Source organism: Ailuropoda melanoleuca, chromosome 1 (genome assembly GCF_002007445.2).
Source record: "Ailuropoda melanoleuca isolate Jingjing chromosome 1, ASM200744v2, whole genome shotgun sequence".
Classification (NCBI taxonomy): Eukaryota; Metazoa; Chordata; class Mammalia; order Carnivora; family Ursidae; genus Ailuropoda; species Ailuropoda melanoleuca.
Window position 1 is genome coordinate 42,314 of NC_048218.1, and position 17,713 is coordinate 60,026.

Consider the following 17,713-nt stretch of genomic DNA (forward strand, 5'->3'; position numbering starts at 1 on the left):
CAGGTGAGTGCAGCAGGTGGTAAACAGGTGGTGAGCAGGTGAGTGCTGCAGGTGGTAAACAGGTGGTGAGCAGGTGAGTGCTGCAGGTGGTCTCAGGTGAGTGATGCGGGTGGTAAACAGGTGGTGAGCAGGTGAGTGGTGCAGGTGGTGCTCAGGTGAATGCGGCAGGTGGTGAGCAGGTGAATGCTGCAGGTGGTGAGCAGGTGAGTGCGGCAGGTGGTGCTCAGGTGAGTGCGGCAGGTGGTGCTCAGGTGAGTGCTGCAGGTGGTGCTCAGGTGAGTGCTGCAGGTGGTTAACAGGTGGTGAGCAGGTGAGTGAGGCAGGTGGTGCTCAGGTGAGGGCGGCAGGTGGNCATCTAAACTTGAGAATTTATGACTGACTTTGGGAACAGGTGGCTTTGATGAGTCTGTCTCCTTATGAGGAGCCAAGAGCGCCATTAAATTTTTTTTTTATTCTGAAATCTCATTTAGAAGGTCTTTAGTGTGCCATTTCCTGTGTATTATTTGGTCTGTATGGGGATTTGAGCCAGCCATCCTTTAAGGACGTAACTGTGTCTGGCTGTGGTCGGCAATCACTGTTCACTTTCTCTCCTCCTTCATGGCACTGACCGGAACTTCCATTTTACTCCTTAAGATGTCGCATGCAGCCACAAGTGCCTTGTGCCGCTCCATAAAGCTGCAGTGTGAGCTGTACCCCTCTAGGCAGATCGCCATCTGCCTTGACCCCTACTGTGGCCTCGGCTTTGCCCTGTGGTGTCTGTGCAGGTGAGGGCGGCAGGTGGTGCTCAGGTGAGTGCGGCAGGTGGTGAGCAGGTGAGTGCGGCAGGTGGTGAGCAGGTGTGTGCGGCAGGTGGTGAGCAGGTGGTGAGCAGGTGAGTGCTGCAGGTGGTGCTCAGGTCAGTGGCTCCGGTGGTGAGCAGGTGAGTGCTGCAGGTGGTAAACAGGTGGTGAGCAGGTGAGTGCTGCAGGTGGTGCTCAGGTCAGTGGCTCCGGTGGTGAGCAGGTGAGTGGTGCAGGTGGTGAGCAGGTGAGTGCAGCAGGTGGTGCTCAGGTGAGTGCTGCAGGTGTAAACAGGTGGTGCTCAGGTGAGTGCGGCAGGTGGTGCTCAGGTGAGTGCTGCAGGTGGTAAACAGGTGGTGAGCCGGTGAGTGCGGCAGGTGGTGCTCAGGTGAGTGCTGCAGGTGGTAAACAGGCGGTGAGCAGGTGGTGCTCAGGTGAGCGAGGCAGGTGGTGCTCAGGTGAGTGCTGCAGGTGGTGCTCAGGTGATTGCTGCAGGTGGTGCTCAGGTGAGTGCTGCAGGTCGTAAACGTGGTGAGCAGGTGAGTGCTGTAGGTGGTGAGCAGGTGAGTGCTGCAGGTGGTGCTCAGGTGAGTGCTGCAGGTGGCGCTCAGGTGAGTGGCTCCGGTGGTGAGCAGGTGAGTGCGCAGGTGGTGAGCAGGTGGTAAGCAGGTGGTGAGCAGGTGAGTGGTGCAGGTGGTGAGCAGGTGAGTGCAGCAGGTGGTGCTCAGGTGGTGAGTTGGTGAGTGCTGCCGGTGGTGAGCAGGTGGTCCACAGGTGCCCCTGCAGTTGTGCCTGCCTGCAAGGCTGGAATCGCTTGTGTCATTTTTGGAGCCTTAACATTCATTTTTGATGCCCAGGGAGTCTAAGATGCACATGTGAGTGGGTTTGTTTGGGGGTGAAAAGGATTGGAGCCTGAGTTTGAAACAGTAAAAGAGTAAAAATACATTTTTCAGTACATATAAACAGTATCCATTACTAGTAATGGGGACGAGGCTACTTAATTTCATCAAATACTAGGAGGTAGTGACAGATCTTTGGAAGTAGAAAGCCAGGGTCTCCAGCCAGCAGGCTGTGTCCCTAACTATGACCCTGGATCCTTCCGAAGTGCTTAGAGGGAGATCACACACTTGTGTCACCTCCTGCTCCCCCATAGAATTTTCTAGTGAAACTCCCACTTGACAGGGCCGAATTGTGCCTAGTTCTGGCTATAAAAGAAGTGTCCTCGGAGAAGGAAAGAGCCGGGTGTCCCAGGCATGTTTGGCACAGGTAGATAAGGCATTCCTGGGGCTGCAGCAGCTGTCCTGACTCCCTGCATTCTCCCAGTGTCTACTCAGGACACCAGTCCGTCCTGGTGCCCCCGCTGGAGCTGGAGAGCAATGTATCCCTGTGGCTGTCCGCGGTCAGCCAGTACAAGGCCCGGGTCACCTTCTGCTCCTACTCGGTGATGGAGATGTGCACCAAGGGCCTGGGAGCACAGACAGGCGTCCTCAGGGTGAGTGTGAGACCCCGCTTGCTCTCTTGTCAGAGTGCCCAAACCAGGGGCTCCTACTTGGTTCTCAGCCAGAGCCCGGGAACCACTGGCTCCATGGCCCTTTATCTCGACTCCCACCCAGCTGTGAGCTCCTCTCTGTGTCGCTAAAGGTCCCACCCTTCCTCTGTACACCCCACACAGCAGAGGAGGGTGTGAGACCCAGGTAGGGGTGCAGGGACCAGAGTGCGGGTGGGTAGGGGTGCCATGGTGGGGGGCGGGGCCTGTACTAGCTCTGAGCGCTCTGTGGGGGTCCAGGGGCCTGGGCTCCCTCCAGTGCTTTTGTGCTTAGGATCCTGGGAAATGGAGACCCAGCCAGCGGAGACCCAGGGGCAGAGGAGGCTGGGGTTTTCTTTTGGCTCCCCTGCTCCTGCACCAGGTGCCCCTGGGGGTGCCCCTCCGAGCCTTCCTCAGATGGCTCAGTACCACCCTGCCCACCCCTCCCACAGATGAAGGGGGTAAACCTGTCCTGCGTGCGCACCTGCATGGTGGTTGCAGAGGAGCGGCCCAGGATCGCACTCACGCAGTCCTTCTCCAAGCTGTTCAAGGACCTGGGGCTGCCAGCACGTGCCGTGAGCACCACGTTTGGGTGCAGGGTCAACGTGGCCATCTGCCTCCAGGTAAGGCCTGCCAGGGGAGCACCCCCTTCTGCCGCCCTTCTGCCCCCAACCCCCTCCCCTGCCCCCACCCTCCACTCCTGCCACGCTCCTGCTGCTCTCCGTGTGCTGTCCTGCCTTCTGGTCCGTGGTCCCTGCTCGTCCTCTGAGCCTTTGATGTTTACTTCCGTATGTCAGTTCAGCCTTGTGAGCTCAGAGGTTTTATTGTAAAAGATATTCTAGTCTCCTTGATGAACAAAGGCTCATTTGAAAACGACACATTTTTGAGCAGTGACTGTTCACTTACCTGGAAATATCTCTAAGGCAAATGCAGTATGTGGCTAAGTTTTTAAAGCAAGATAAACTTATGACGTTTACCAATTTTAAATGGAAACATTAATTACTGTGCTGGTTTGTATTACCCCAAATTCATTTTTGAAACATTAAGGTATTTTACTCATTAAAAGGAAACACAAAGTTTCAGAGATTGAACAGCTGGAGTGCTGTTTCCAGCTGCTTCAGATGACTGGTGGTTTTCCGGACTTGGTACTAGTATCTCCATTTCCCTTCTTCATAAAAACATACTAACTGCCTTATGGACATGGTATAGGAATTACGGGGCGGAAGAGGCATCCCCGGAGCCAGAGCAGGGCCCAGGTACAAAGTCAGAGCCTTTGGGCAGCCCTGGTCCTTGGCGCACAGCACCCCTATCCTGGGCCAGCCTGTCCCCAGCACAGGGCCGGTCGCACATGCAGAGACCATCCTCCTGTTTTCCTATCCTCTCTGCCGTGAAGACTCTGCTGGCCTCGCCAAGCCTCAGACCCTTGCTGGCAGCAGGAGGAAGTGGGCTGGGGCCCCCTCCTAACGTCCCTTCCTACTGTAGAAAGTATGACTAAGTGTCACACTGTTGATGCATCGTTTTTGGCTGTAAGTGGACACCTTATTCTCTGCTCAGCATCTGAAAGCCCGTGCTCTCTTTACTCGACATTTGAAGGTATCTGTGCTATTTGTCGGCACGTGGGACCCCAGGTGGGATTGCCAAAATCTTAATGGGTTTTCATGTTTGTGCTTTGAGATGCAGTGACGTATTTTGCTTTCTCTTACCGTGTGTTTCTCACGTGGCCTGTGGCTTTCTGTTTGTTTCCTGTGGCTGTCTCCTCCCTGTCTCCCTCTGCTGGCCTTCTTTGCCTCTGTCAGCCCAACAGGCTGGGAAAGCTGGCTGAGCAGGTATGACCTTGACCTCAACCTCAAGGCACCTCTTTGCGTCCCCCATGAGTTCTTGTGGCCTTCTCGTGAATTCCAGACAAACACATGTTTCTTTCTTGTCTGACTTTGCTCACAGTGGATGTTATTGACATGTTACAAAAGCTCCTTTGAAACCAAATGTAAGAGCAAAGCTATTTTCAAAAGAATTAACAGTCCCAGCGTTTCCTGTGGAGGAAGCACAGTGTTTGGGCTCAAAGAAGATCCTTGTTTTAATTCCAGGACAGACATAGGTTACACTGTCTGGGATCTTCAGAGAGTGACGTCAAGCAGAGTGTCTACTTAACTCTGTGTTCCTTATCTACTAAATGGAATCTAATAGCCTCAGCAGCATCCATGCCAAGTGTCCGATGAGAGGAGAGAAGGGTGAACCCCCGAGAGAGCCTCTGCTCTGCTCAGCCCTTGGTAGAATCTGGTTGGCCGGTGAGAGGCCAGGCCTGATCTAGCAGCTTTTGGAAATGCCCTCCAAAACCTACGGTGGTGTTTTTACCATCACACGGAGCGTAGGGACCAGCGGGAACAGAAAGCTGTTAAAACTGACGTGTAAAATCGTAGGATTTTACTGGACGCTTCCCTCGATGTTGTTGAGCCAGGTAGATGTTTGGATGAAAGGCGTCCATGCCTGCAGGCAGCTCACCGCGGCAGGCAGAGCTGCTGTCTTCCTGGGTGTCCCCGGGGGCCCGGGGGAGCTGTCAGCGGCTGTGCCCGTGTGGATGCGGACACGCTCCTGTAAACCCGATGAGGGAGGGTCCTCTGCTGCTCTCCTTTCAGGGCACAGCCGGCCCGGACCCCACCACCGTCTACGTGGACATGAGGGCGCTGCGCCACGACCGGTAAGGGCCCGTCCACACCCGCAGGTGGACTTGTGCAGGCTGGGTCTCCTGGGGAGCCTGGGCATCCCTCTCGTCTGCGTGTGTCGGCACAGCTCAGGCAGCAACCCTGTACCTGGTTCCCACTGCTGGAGGGACAATGGGAGTTGCGGAGCACCTGACGTGTGTCTTCTTACGGGTAGAAAACAAGCGGGCCAGCCGATGGCAAGCACGGTTTTCACAAGATACCATTTGGGACAGGACTTCGTGTTTGCGTCAGTCAGTGCACGCCGGGGGCCGCAGCGTGTCTCCGTGGGTCTGGGCCCCTCCCAGCTCCGAAGCCAGGTCCTGGTTCTGGATCCTCAAACGTGGCCACGCAGCAGCTGGAGGGAAACAGCAATGGAGCTTCCTGGGGTGGGGCCAGGGGGGCCAGAGGGGTCCCAGAGAAAGTTGGAGCAAACCCCTGCCCTGAGTCGTGGCCAGTCAGCAGGCAGCTCCAAGGTCACGGGAAGGTCGTGAGTCTACAGGCAAGGCATTGTCCACAGACTGACCTTTATAGTGATTATCAGTTTCTGATGACCTTTTCCCTTGTTACTTTTCAGGGTACGTTTGGTAGAACGGGGTTCTCCGCACAGTCTGCCGTTGACGGAGTCCGGAAAGGTAGTGGAAACTGGAACTTGGCCCCTGGCGGGTGCTGAGAATTCAGCATGTCCTGATGGACACAGGTTGACTGGGGTCGCAGCTGGACTGATGCAGCGAGCTCCTCTCCTCCTCACCACTAACACAAGGACATCAGAAAGGGAGGGCTTCAGGGGCAGAAGCCCAGAAGGAGCTCCTACGGTGGGGCTGGAGCCCGCTGGGCCCCTTGGGTCAGGGCCCGATGCCTCCAGGGGCATCTGCAGAACAGGTGTTCTCAGAACCAGGGAAAGTTCAAGGGAAAGAAGAGCTCCCACATGGCTTTATCAGGTGGTGTGACACAGTGGGGGGATGGCGTGGGCACCAGGAGACAGCAGGGTCCCGGGCAGGGCTGTGCCCAGCATCGTGGCCAGGAACAGATGGCCGCCAATCTCAGGGCTTCCCACAGCCCTTGCTGCACGTCTGTGCTAGGCCCAAGGCAGAGGGGGTGGCCCGTCCTGCACTGGCACCATCCCAAAGGCAAGAAATGGAGGTTGGCACAGCGCACGCAGCCTGGAAGGGCCACCGTGATTCTGCGCACACACTGTTAGGGTCACAGTGGCCTGTAGAGACAGGGCAGTTGGGATGGCAACGGGACAAGAGCACGTGCCCACAGAGGGTGACCAGGGTCCGGTTCCTGAGGAGGAACAGCCACAGACATGAGGGGCAGAAGGCTCCACTGGAGCAAAGTCGTGGGGTGAGCCTCAGAGGGGCCAGTGTGGCTGGAGCTGAGCTGGGGGAGAGGAAGAAGGGGGACCCTGGGCGACAGAGCCTGCATCCCCATGTTCCTGTGACCCCTTGACCCTACCTCCCACCTGCCTGGAGGTCCCCACTGCCATCTGTTTCATATGTGGGGACGCTACCTGAGACAGAGCAGGTGACCTGGTGGTCTGACTGGAGCCAGTGCCCCTGCATGCCTGAGCCAGCCGGCACAGACCCGGACTGACTCCATGTCTTCACAGTTAGCTCCGCAGGCCAGGCTGGGGCCCACCAAGCCGCAGACAGAATCCCGGCAGTGGGCCCATAGTGCGTGGATGGCACCCCACACTCGTGGGCCCCCACAAGGGGCAGGTTGTCCTTGTGTGGCCTTAGTGAAAGACCCCAGGTGTGGGAGTAGCCTACGGAAACCCTCTTTACCCATCTCGACATCTGAAATAGAGTCCATTCTTAGGAACTGGGATAATTTTGCTAAGATTCACAATTTATTTTTATCTATTAGAAAGTCCCTTATTTCCGTGAGAAATAAGAGTCTGGTTTAGGTTGGCTTCTAACCATCCTGATCTCTCACATTTTCTTTCCAGATCCTTCCTGGGGTGAAGGTCATTATTGCACACACTGAAACCAAAGGGCCCCTTGGAGACTCACACCTGGGAGAGGTAAGGCGGGGGGGGCGGGAGCCCCCACGACCTCAGCAGCTGCTCCATCCCGTCTCCCCCCTCTGTCCCAGAGGCAGGCATTCTCAGCTGTTTGGTTTGGAGAAGCTGTTTTTGCCCTGCCCCCACTACACACATCTGTGCTCCAGGACCCCATCCCCGGGGGGCCTCTGGGGTCCTGCAGGATGAAGACCGCCCCAGGGTTGCTCTCCAGCAAAGGGAAACCTTGAGTTTTGTAGGCACCGGGCAGTCCGAGGAGCCGCACAGAAAAGCAGTCCCCGAGGGAGGGGTTGGCTGGAGGCGGACACAGCCTGGGAGGGGGGTCCTCTGTGTCCTCAGGATGCAGGCTTTGCGGGAGTTGCTGTGCTGACACAGCGTGTTGTGCATGTGAACGGGTCCCCAATGACTCGGGGCAGGTGGGACTGTTCCCCGGCGGCCGGGGACCCAGGCGGCTCAGTCATGGTGGAGACGTCTCAGGCTTCCAGTTCCAGGCTCTGTGGGCACAAGGACCACTGTGCTCTGCTGTGGACAGCTTCGGGGGTCCCAGCAGATGGGGTTCTGGGGTATTTAAGATGCTGCCCAGTTTGTCTGATGGGGGCCTTCCAGGGGTTGCTCAGTGTCCTGACTGGAAGGTGTCCTGGTCCCAGGGCTACGTGCAGTCGGCATGGGACCTCCCCTCAGCCCTCCCCCTTCCTGGCCAGCTCGTCCCAGGCCTGTTAGGGCACAGTTTGCCCCTGAGGTGGTCATGGAGGGTCTGTGCCAGGCTGGGAACCTGCCTTTTAGGGCAGAAGGCCCTGTTGGCTGCCCCACGTCCTCCTTCAGATGCTGTCTGTGGGGAGTCTGGAGCCAGGCGCTCAGTCTGGGGAGCTGACTATGGGTCCTGCATGGGCCCTGTGTTTAGCAGAACACCCTAGGGACCTCAGGACACTCGGCACTGTAGCCCGTGTGGCCGATGGGTGTGTGGGTGCGGGTGGACTCAGCGTATCCGCAGGGGAAGTTCACGGCCGTGCCTGCTCCGTCCTGTGAGCCCCCCCTCGCTTCACGTCCCCGAGCGGCCCCAGGAGCTCATCCACACGGCGCAGTCCTACAGACCCTTCCTAGCACGAGGGGGAGGAATGCTTCACTTACAGCAGAGAAGGGTTGTTTGCTTCCTTTCCGTGCCTGGAATTTTAACTTCATTCACAAGAGAAAACGTCTCCCTCTCCCGCCGCCTCTGTTCAGTGTTTTCGTCAGCGCCGTGGGCTGGTGACGCGTCCTGGCAGAGTGCGTGCTCAGCGCTGGCCATGTGCCAACATTCTGTCCTCTGGGCCCCGCAGATCTGGGTGAGCAGCCCCCACAATGCCACCGGCTACTACACGGTGTACGGGGAGGAGGCGCTGCACGCCGACCACTTCAGTGCCCGGCTGAGTTTTGGAGACACTCAGACCATTTGGGCGAGGACGGGCTACCTCGGTTTCCTTCGAAGAACGGAGCTCACTGATGCCAGTGGAGGTGAGGGTCACCCCGGCACCGCCGCACCCGTGCTGGTGTGTGGTGGGCTGTGTCCGCACCGCCCGCGGGTGACCCGTGTGCCGCAGCACCTCAGACGCTCCGGCCGGCTCCCCGCGCCCTTTGCCGTGAGCTCGTGTCGGGAGCTGTGGGGGTGAGGGATGTGCGCTGGTAGCGGTTTTCTCTGAAAGTGCTTTTGCTGCTGTGGCTGTCCCTCGCTGGCCTTGGGCCCTTGGCCTCTGGTGAGGATGCAGGCGTGTTGGCGACAAGGCCGCCAGGCCCTCCCCACGCGTGACCCCTGAAAGCTGCAGAGTCCTTAGGCCACCGAGGCTGACCAGATCAAGCCGGAACTTGGTGTCCCTAAGATGCTGTTTTGTTTCCAGAGATGGTACGAATTATTCCAGAATATGTATTCACACACTGACGGGACTCTCCTGAGGTGGTGACTGGCCGCAGAGGGGCACTCGCTCCGAATTGGGGGCACGGAGGGCACCTGGTTCAGGGCCCCTGCTCGGCTCACCTGGCAGGAGGCTCCGTTGTCCCCAGAGCGTGGCTCGGGGCTGACATGGGTGTGGAGGCGCTCGGCGTCCCCGGGTGTCCTTCTGAGGTGTGCGAACCGTGTTCACAGAGCGGCATGACGCGCTGTACGTGGTGGGGTCTCTGGACGAGACACTGGAGCTGAGAGGCATGCGTTATCACCCCATCGACATCGAGACGTCCGTGGTCCGAGCCCACAGGAGCATCGCTGAGTGGTGAGAGCCCGTCCCGCCCGCCCAGCCCGCCTCCAGCAGCAGACCCCGGGCCTCCCACAGGCTCACCTCCCTTCCTAATCCCTTTCAAACCAAGAATCTGGCTCCCAAGACGTGAGGTCCCTCAGTTATCCTGAAGTGTTTCTGCTTTTACTATGAATTGTTTTGATTTCAGTGGTCGTGACTCCTGATGTCTTCCCTTGGTAGGGACCTTGAACTGGAGCAGGCACAGCTTTGGGCCTCAAATAATACTGTCGGTTCTTATTCAGGACTTGAATTAGAATAGAGATTCCTAGAAAACGCGTTTAGCCTAACCCTTACATTGTTAACGGTGTTAAGCTGTGGTGTGATGTCAGCAAACGTTCACGGCTTTTCTTGCTCTGTATCTGGCACTATTTCCTGCATGTCCGTGTGGCCCGGAGGCCTGTGCCCACCCCGCGTGACAGCGCCTGTCTTGTCCCTGCAGCGCCGTCTTCACCTGGACCAACCTTCTGGTGGTGGTGGTGGAGCTGGACGGGCTGGAGCAGGACGCGCTGGACCTGGTGGCTTTGGTCACAAACGTGGTGCTGGAGGAACACCACCTGGTCGTGGGCGTGGTGGTCATCGTGGACCCCGGTGTGATCCCCATCAACTCACGGGGCGAGAAGCAACGCATGCACCTGCGAGACGGCTTCCTGGCCGACCAGCTGGACCCAATCTACGTGGCCTACAACATGTGAGCACGGCTCCTCGGCGGCCCCGCGCCTGAGACGGGCGAGAGCAGAAACCGGACGCGACGTCGGGCGCCCGCAGCCGCCAGGAGAAGGGCTCCAGTCTCCCCGCGCACTGTGCCCCTTCTTCCTCTGCTTTAACAGACCCGTCTCCAGGCTCCCCGGATCTCACTTAGGAATCAGTCCGTTTCCTGGACCATCTGAAGGAGTGTCTTCCTCTTGGAGGACATGGAGGAGACCGGGAGTGTCCGTACTTGAAGGGACGGCGGCCTGAGGGAGAGGCAGGCCTGGCTCAGGGGCCGGGAGGGACTGCAAGTGTGCTACTGTGTTGCGAGTTTGCACTTTTTTTAGGCTAAAAATACAGTTCTTGATTTTAAAAATTCAATTATTTATTCCCACTTCCTATATAGAATTTATGCTAGAGAGAACTTGAGGCCGCTAGTCCATGTGCTTCACTTCTGTTTCGCAGGGAGGAGCCGAGCAAGGGGGGGTGGGTCGTGGCCGGCCCCCCACTCTGGGACCCAAGGCCCCCTGCGCTCCCAGGGCACGTCCTGTGCTGTTCGTCACAGAAACGCGTGAGAACGCGTGTGACAGATGGTCTCGTTGGTTGTCACTCATACTCGGGAAGTGCCCCTGGGGCTGTCAGGTTAGATGCTTGCCTGGGGCAGTTAAACCTGCACTTAGTCTCAAACCACCGTCCTACGGTTGCAACTTCATGCCGTTTAGTTAACGTCCTGGTTTTCCTGACACCACCATGTAAGCTCTTCTCGGCCCACGGAGTTGTGTTGAACTGTTATTTTTATTCCTACTCAACAGACTTGGAGGCATTGGTGGCAGCACCTGAGGCGTTGAGGTCCCCGTGCGGCTCGCAGAGCACGCTGCACGCCCTGCAGGCGCCTGGACGGAGCCTTGTCCCGCCCCCTCCCTCCCGGCGTTCACAGTTGGAGTTGTGTGCCTATAAAACTTGGCCAAACTGCATTCAGTTACTTTATTCAAACTTGATGAAACTGACTGATCCAATATTATAGTAAGCCTAAATCAAAGAAGAGAATGTAAAACCCTGTAGATACTTACAAGAATTTGAAGCGAGGCTCAAATCTAAGACAGATTATTTTTCTATAGCTATTAAAGAGTATGTTATGAGGTGGTGGGGTTTTGTGGGGACTGAGGGTGGGAAAGTTTATCAATTTATGCATGCTTCCTAGGAGCAGCCAGGTGTTTCCGGAATTAGCCTGGAGCAGTGCCTAACAAAGCTATTATTAATTCCCTGCCCTTTAAATTCACCGCCAAATGGGTCTGGCCAGCTGGGCCAACTCTCCCATCTCTTATTTGGCTACAGGTAGCCCGTGCGTATTAGTCTGTTTGCCTGTGGTGTGGAGCTGCGGTGTAATATGTTACAACATACTGGAATTCTGATAACCCTGCTGTGATTATGTACATAGTCTATATAACTTATTGTCGGACATACAGAGGTTCTAGCAGCAGACTAACGGACATTCCTTATAACAGAATGGTCAGCGGGGGAAACTCCCTAACCCTAATCTTAATGTTGTAGTTTTACAGCAAACAAATATTGTAAAATGTTTGTATTGAAAGGTCAGTGGCAGTAAGACAAAGTGTCTTGTAAATTAAGATTTTAAGACGCGCATTAAAATGTTTTAAAATTACTCTCTGGGAATTCTGTATATCACACTAAAATTTTTTTATATCATGTTAATAAAAGGTATCGACTGTTTGTAATTCTGCATTTTGAAATGTGTGAAAATGTTTTTTAAATTACCCCACATGGGATGTATTTTATTATGCATTCGTTTTGCTGAATATAAAAGCATTTATGCTGACAGCATAAAATCTACAAAGCACATTAAAGTGTGGAGAAGATAATTAAGACCTCTTATCCTACCTCTGCATAATAGCAGCATTAGTGTTTGATAAAAACCCTTTCAGGGATTAATTTTTTCTTTATTAACATTTCTACAAAATTAGGATCATATGCTTCTATATCTGTTTTTGTACTTAATAAATTACAGACTTTTAATCTACCACATATATTCTTCTGCATGTTTTAACCACTGTGTGCTCTGGGTGTGCCATGACCAACGGTAGTTTGGCTCCTGCTGTCCGCCAGTGTGGGGTACCTCGTCAGCGGCCCTGAGCACCCGCCCGTCCGCAGTGGCATTGGCTGTCTCAGTTGCTGTCTCGGGNGGGGGGGGGGGGGGTGGGGGGGTGGCTTCTTTCCAGCAGCCTGGCCGTACTGGCAATGGACTCTTGGCCAAGATTCAAGTAAGTCCTTGCCAAACTGATGGGCAAATGAGTGTCATGTCTAGTCACGTTAAATATGTCTTCATGTGTCGTTTTTATTTCTCATTTGATTCATTCTCTTCAGAGCCAGCAATTCTTACTGTGCCCAAAGGTTTTTGGTTGATTTGTAGGAGCCATTTTATGTTAAGAATTATAACGTCCAGAGAGTCCATACTGTGTCTGGTAGGTCATTTGTACCTTGATTCTGTTTGTTTTAATTTAGGTGTTTTGTTTTTTTTCCAGGATTTTTATTTATTTATGTGAGAGGGAGACGCAGACAGTGAGTTTGAGCTGGGGGAGAAGCAGCTCCGTCCAGGAACTCCAGGGTCATGACCTGAGCGGACGTCAGACGCTTAACCACCGACTGAGCCGCCCAGGCGCCCCAAATTAGGTTGTTTTTAAAATGTTCTAATTATTTTATGCAAATTATGGTTACTCGTGCTTAATTTCAGATGATAAATATAGCTGGTTTGTTTCAGACTGATTCCACCGGGATGGTCGGCATAAGAATAATCTCTCCTTGTGGAATGGAGCCTCCACTTTGGGTGAGATGCCACTGAGGCAGGGGCCCGATCCCCCTCGCCCAGCTCGTAAGATGCTGGTTCCATGCCTGGAGAGGCAAGCTGAGAAGACCCAAGGGTGGTACTGCCCTGGACCCCACTGATCACTGAGCTCCCACTCCGGTCCAAGACGCTCGCCTGTTGGAAGAAGCAGGCTATAGAACAGGTAGCCCCTTGTCTCTTCCAAAGGAATTAACTGCATTTGCACCAGAGCATGGAGAAGTTCGATCACAAGGGCACTTTTAAAAACAGTAGGAGTTGTGGTGAAAGGTCATCGGAAAGAGATTCAGAGAGTCAGTGAAGGTACTGGCTGAATTGTAGGCCAGCAAATTTGTGGGGGAACCAGGGAGAGAGACGGGGGGGAAGAGCCCCCCTGGGGTTAGACCAAATCTCCAACACTGACCTGGGAGCTGTTTCCTCAGTGAACCCCACATCGGGTCAAGTTAGGCTCTAAAGCTATATCCATACCTCTCCCACCCCAGCATTGCTGAAAACAATAGAGCAATCAGCTGGCCTTGCCTGAGCTTAACAGCTGGGTGTGGTCAGTGGAAGAGACTAGAGTCCTGCCCAAGCCACTGTCACCCAGGGCGACTGTGGGCAAACCCACTGCGGCAGCTCCTTGTCCCACGGAGCAGGAACGACCGCAGAGGCTCAACACTGCGTGGTGGGGGCCCGTCAGTGCACAAGAAAACAAGCAGGCCGGGGTTGGGGGGAGCGGTGGCAGAGGGAGGGGCAAGAGCCCAGAGTTGCTACAATGCACTATCTAGAATGTCTAGATCCCCCCAAAATTATGAAGCATGTAAAGAGACAGAGAAGCATGACCTATACACCAGGAAAAAGGAAGGCAACAGAAACTCGCTGAGATCAACCCGGTGTCGGATTTAACAAAGACTTGAAATATATCACAGAACTAAAGGAGGCTGTAATTAAAAGAAGTAAAGGGAGGTATGATGACAATGTCACATCAAAGAATATCAAAAGAAAGATCAAAGTAAAATATAAAATTAATGTGTAATATTTTATAACCTGTTTGTATATTCCATAGTTGTCATTTATATTATATATTACATAATATAAGTTATACAAATATGTATCTAAAATATACAGTCTGTTTACATGCATAAAAGAACCACATGGAAATTTCTGCAGTCAGTAAAGGTACAAGCACTGAAATGAAAACTTCCCTGGAGGCTCAGCAGTGCTTCTGGATGGGGAGAAGAGTCGGTGCACTTGAAGACAAATTGATAAAGATTATACAATCGAAAGAACAGAGAGGGAAGGAAGATGAAAAATGAATAGAGCCTCAGAGAAATGTGGGACACCACTAAGCTCGCCAGCCACGCGTAATGGGAACACCTGAAAGAGACAAGAGAGAAAAAAGCAGAAAACAATTTGAAGAATTAATGGCTGAAAACTCCCCCAAATTTGTTGGAAAGTACTAACCTACACAGTAGGGAGCTGAAGAATCTTCAGTTCGGAGGAACACAGAGATCCACAGGGTCACGCCGCCGACCCTCGGATGGCATGAGCTTGAACGGCACGGGCCACTCGAACGCTGGTCTCCTGGTAAATACCATACGGTACTAGAAATGTATTTTCTTTATGATGCTGTCAGCGTTTTCTTTTCCCCAGCTTACTTTATTGTGAGAGCACAGTATATAAAACACATAACACACAAATACGTGTTAATTGACTGCTTACATTACTGGCCAACAGGAGGCTGTTAGCAGTTAGTTTAGGAGAAATCAAAGTTGTGTGTGGGTTTTCAACTCACGGGGTCACCATCTGTGACCCTGTGTTGTCCAAGGGTCACATGTAGAGTCGAGGTACTGAAAGCCAAAGGGGAAATCTTGAAATCTGCAAGAGAGAAAACCTTGCCCCTCGCAAGGGAACCCCGGGGAAACTGACAGCTTATCGTCAGCCCCAATCACAGAGGCCAGAAGACCCTGGGAGGACAAAGAGCCCAAAGGAAAGAACTGCCAGCCAAGAATCAGGTATCCAGCAATGCTGTCTTTCAGAAGTGGAGGCAAAGTAAAGACATTCCCAGACGCTGACCTGCATCACCAGAAATTGTAAAGTCCCTCGGGCTGAAACCAAGTGATCCCAGATGGTAATTTGAATTCAAATGAAAAAAAAACAGGGAGCACTGGTAAAGACAGCGGTAATTATGTGATTATAAAAGACTATATAAATGCATATTTTTCACCTTAACTAATTTAAAAAGAAATTGTATAAAATACTGTGTATATTATGTAATGTTAGTCTCATTCATATAGAAATATAGTGTCTGTGTAATATTTTTACCAATAACAGCGCAAAAGAAGTGGGTGGGAGCAAAGCCGTAGCCGGCTACATGAAAATGTACCGTTGGGTTTCTGGCGTTCCTAGATGTAGTAACCTAACCACCACACCACAGAAGGGAGGACGTGGCAACTGGAGACTTGAGTACCCTCTTTCCTCTCTAAGGACCAGAGTGACCGGGCAGAAGACCGACAAGGACGTACAGGACCTGAACAGCATAGAAATCAGCCAGACACAGGCGTCTGCGACGCGCTCCCTTCAGGAACAGCGGAGTAGGAGTCCGTTTCCAGCGCATGGGGAAACTCTCCAGGCTAGACCATATGCTAGGCCATAAAACAAACCTCAGTAAATTTTAAAAGATAAAAATCGTACAAAGTATGATCTTCGACCACGGTGGAATAAAATTAGGAATCAGCAGGAAAAAAATTGAGAAACCGGCAAATGTGTGGAAGTTGAGCAGCGCGTCCCCAAATAACCGACGGAGCAAAGACGAAATCAAAGGGAAATAAGAAAATACTTCGAGATGAACGAAAACAAGGACAACATATCAAAACCCACCCCCAGCCTCTCCCAGAGGGGAAGGTTTCAGGAAGGTTTCCCCCGTGTGAGACGTTCTCCAGCGACCGCGTGTTAGTCAGAGGCCCTGGAGGTGGGGCATCTTCAGAACAGCCTGGGGGCAGCGGGCTTGTTCCTGTGGAGGTTTCCTGCCTCGGCCTCGGCTGTGCCCCACACCCCACTGCACCCTGTTCCCTTGGCAGGGGCAGGGCTCGGGAATTCAGTGGTCTTCCCACGGCTCCCGTGCCTGCTGGCAGGCTGGGAAGGGGTGTGTCCCCATGCCACCCCCCAAGACCAGGAGGTGAGGATTCCTCCTCTCCATAGCAGGGACGTCTGGTGACTGTCTCGCCGGGACTGCGAGCAGGGACAGTGGTGCCTGCTGGGATGCTGGAGGTCCAGAGGGCGGAGGGTAGGTCCCCAGCAGGTCCCAGGCTCTTGGACAGCACTCGTCACAAATATGGTCCTAGGCTTGGCCCCAGGGTCTCCGCCCTGACAGAGACAGACTCTCTGGGCCACTAGGGTCAAACCGATGAACCAGTGGGGCACAGGAACTGCGTGTGGCTGCACTGGGCCTTGTGACAAGCACCGGAGAGGGCAGAGGTCATTAAGATGCAGTGTTCCCATCCTTAAGGCCCCAAGCGAGTGGCTTTTGCTCCTGGCTGAAGCCAGGGGCTGATTTTCCCTGACACGGGTCATTCCTCCCAACTACACGCCTTGTCCCCACACGCCCCTGCCCATCGGGGGATGCCCAGAGCAGTTTCTAGGAGGTCAGACCCGTGTTGTCCGCCAGGGGCTATGTGGGGACCATGTAGCTATCCACTCAGGGAACTAGACACAGCCTGCAGGTGAAGCCGGGTCACACTGAGCAGAGGTCAGAGGAGGACGATGGGCATTTTACAACCGGGCTGAGTGGCAGTTGGTGCAAGGAAGCCCCAGGATCTCCGGAGGTGGCTGTGCCGACCTGCTGAGAGCAGCTTTCCTCCCTGGGGTAAAGGAGCACCTCCCTGGATGCGGGGTCGGGGGCACACTCCGCGGCTGCCACGGCAGGCTCACTGGGGGCCAGTCCAGTCGGTTCCTGTCTGGTCTGGAAGCTAGGTGGACATCTGGGAACTGAATCACCTTGAGATTCTTAGATCAAAATGGGCAAGGGAGCTACTGACAGGGACCTGACCTCTGGCTAGCGCTGCTGGGCTGTCCTCTGGTGATGGATGGAGACAGGGCTCGGAGGCAAGCTGGCGAGGAACGAAGGCTGCTCCCGATGCAGCCTAGAGCCGACTCCCCACCCTCCTTCCCGCCACTGGCTGACCCCGTTGTGCAAGGCGAACGCCAGCCCCAGGCTGAGCAGGCCCCACCCAGGACCGGCTGCAGCCTGTCCTCCAGCGGACTCTCCTTCACAGGCGCCCCTTCCTCTGCTGTGTTCTCGGGACCTGCCCACGGTTGTGCCACACCTGGCACGTCCCTGACCGCAATTCCTCGGTCGTCCCCAGATAAACCCATTGTCCTGGTTTAGTTTCAAGGTCGACCTCTTGCAAGGCTCTGTGAGGCCAGGACGGTGGGACAAGCAGGTGCCACTGACCACGTGGGGAGCGAAGCCGCCCGAGCCCAAAAGACCCTCCAGAGGGCTGCACTGCCATGGTGGCCCCGCATGGGCGGCGGGCACTCCGTCCGGGGTGTGGTCCCTGGAGAGGGTTCCGAGGTGCGGCTTCAGTCCCCAGCTCCAAAGGCCTGGGCAGCCGCGAGTGTCTCAGGTTCTCTGCGGCCCAGCCAGGCACCCAGTCACCACAGGTGACCGATCACAGCCCACACCCCGCGATTATGCAGGGGAGGCCTCCTGGCAACAGCCAGGCTGGAAGTCGTGAAGGAGCCTCTGGCCGGCGATTGTCCACCTGGCGCTGCCCTGGCCCTCAGCTGCCTTCCTCAGCTGCCTCCCCCCTTCACCCCGGCACCGCCTCCCCCTCCTCACCCCTCACCCCTGCCTCCCTCTCCTCACACCCACCTCCCCACCCTCCTCACCCCTGCCTCCCTG

At 54.7% G+C, this 17,713-nt stretch overlaps 2 protein-coding genes across 2 annotated transcripts in view; both read left to right on the forward strand.

The window, feature by feature from the left end:
• LOC117801030 (disco-interacting protein 2 homolog A-like) overlaps positions 1-270 on the forward strand; it is a 16,769-nt gene extending 16,499 nt beyond the window's left edge. The window contains exon 5 of the mRNA XM_034654059.1: positions 252-270. Within this exon, the coding sequence (XP_034509950.1) occupies positions 252-255 (4 nt within the window). The 3' untranslated portion in view covers positions 256-270. The remainder of the gene's footprint in view (positions 1-251) is intronic.
• Positions 271-611: 341 nt separating this feature from the next.
• Positions 612-12,012, forward strand: LOC117801029 (disco-interacting protein 2 homolog A). The gene is made up of 9 exons (XM_034654045.1): positions 612-764; positions 2,103-2,271; positions 2,757-2,927; positions 4,938-4,999; positions 5,578-5,635; positions 6,952-7,026; positions 8,340-8,514; positions 9,140-9,263; positions 9,727-12,012. The coding sequence occupies exons 1-9, from the start codon at positions 634-636 to the stop codon at positions 9,977-9,979; spliced, it is 1,218 nt and encodes a 405-aa protein (XP_034509936.1). The 5' UTR covers positions 612-633; the 3' UTR covers positions 9,980-12,012.
• Positions 12,013-17,713: the final 5,701 nt, after the last annotated feature.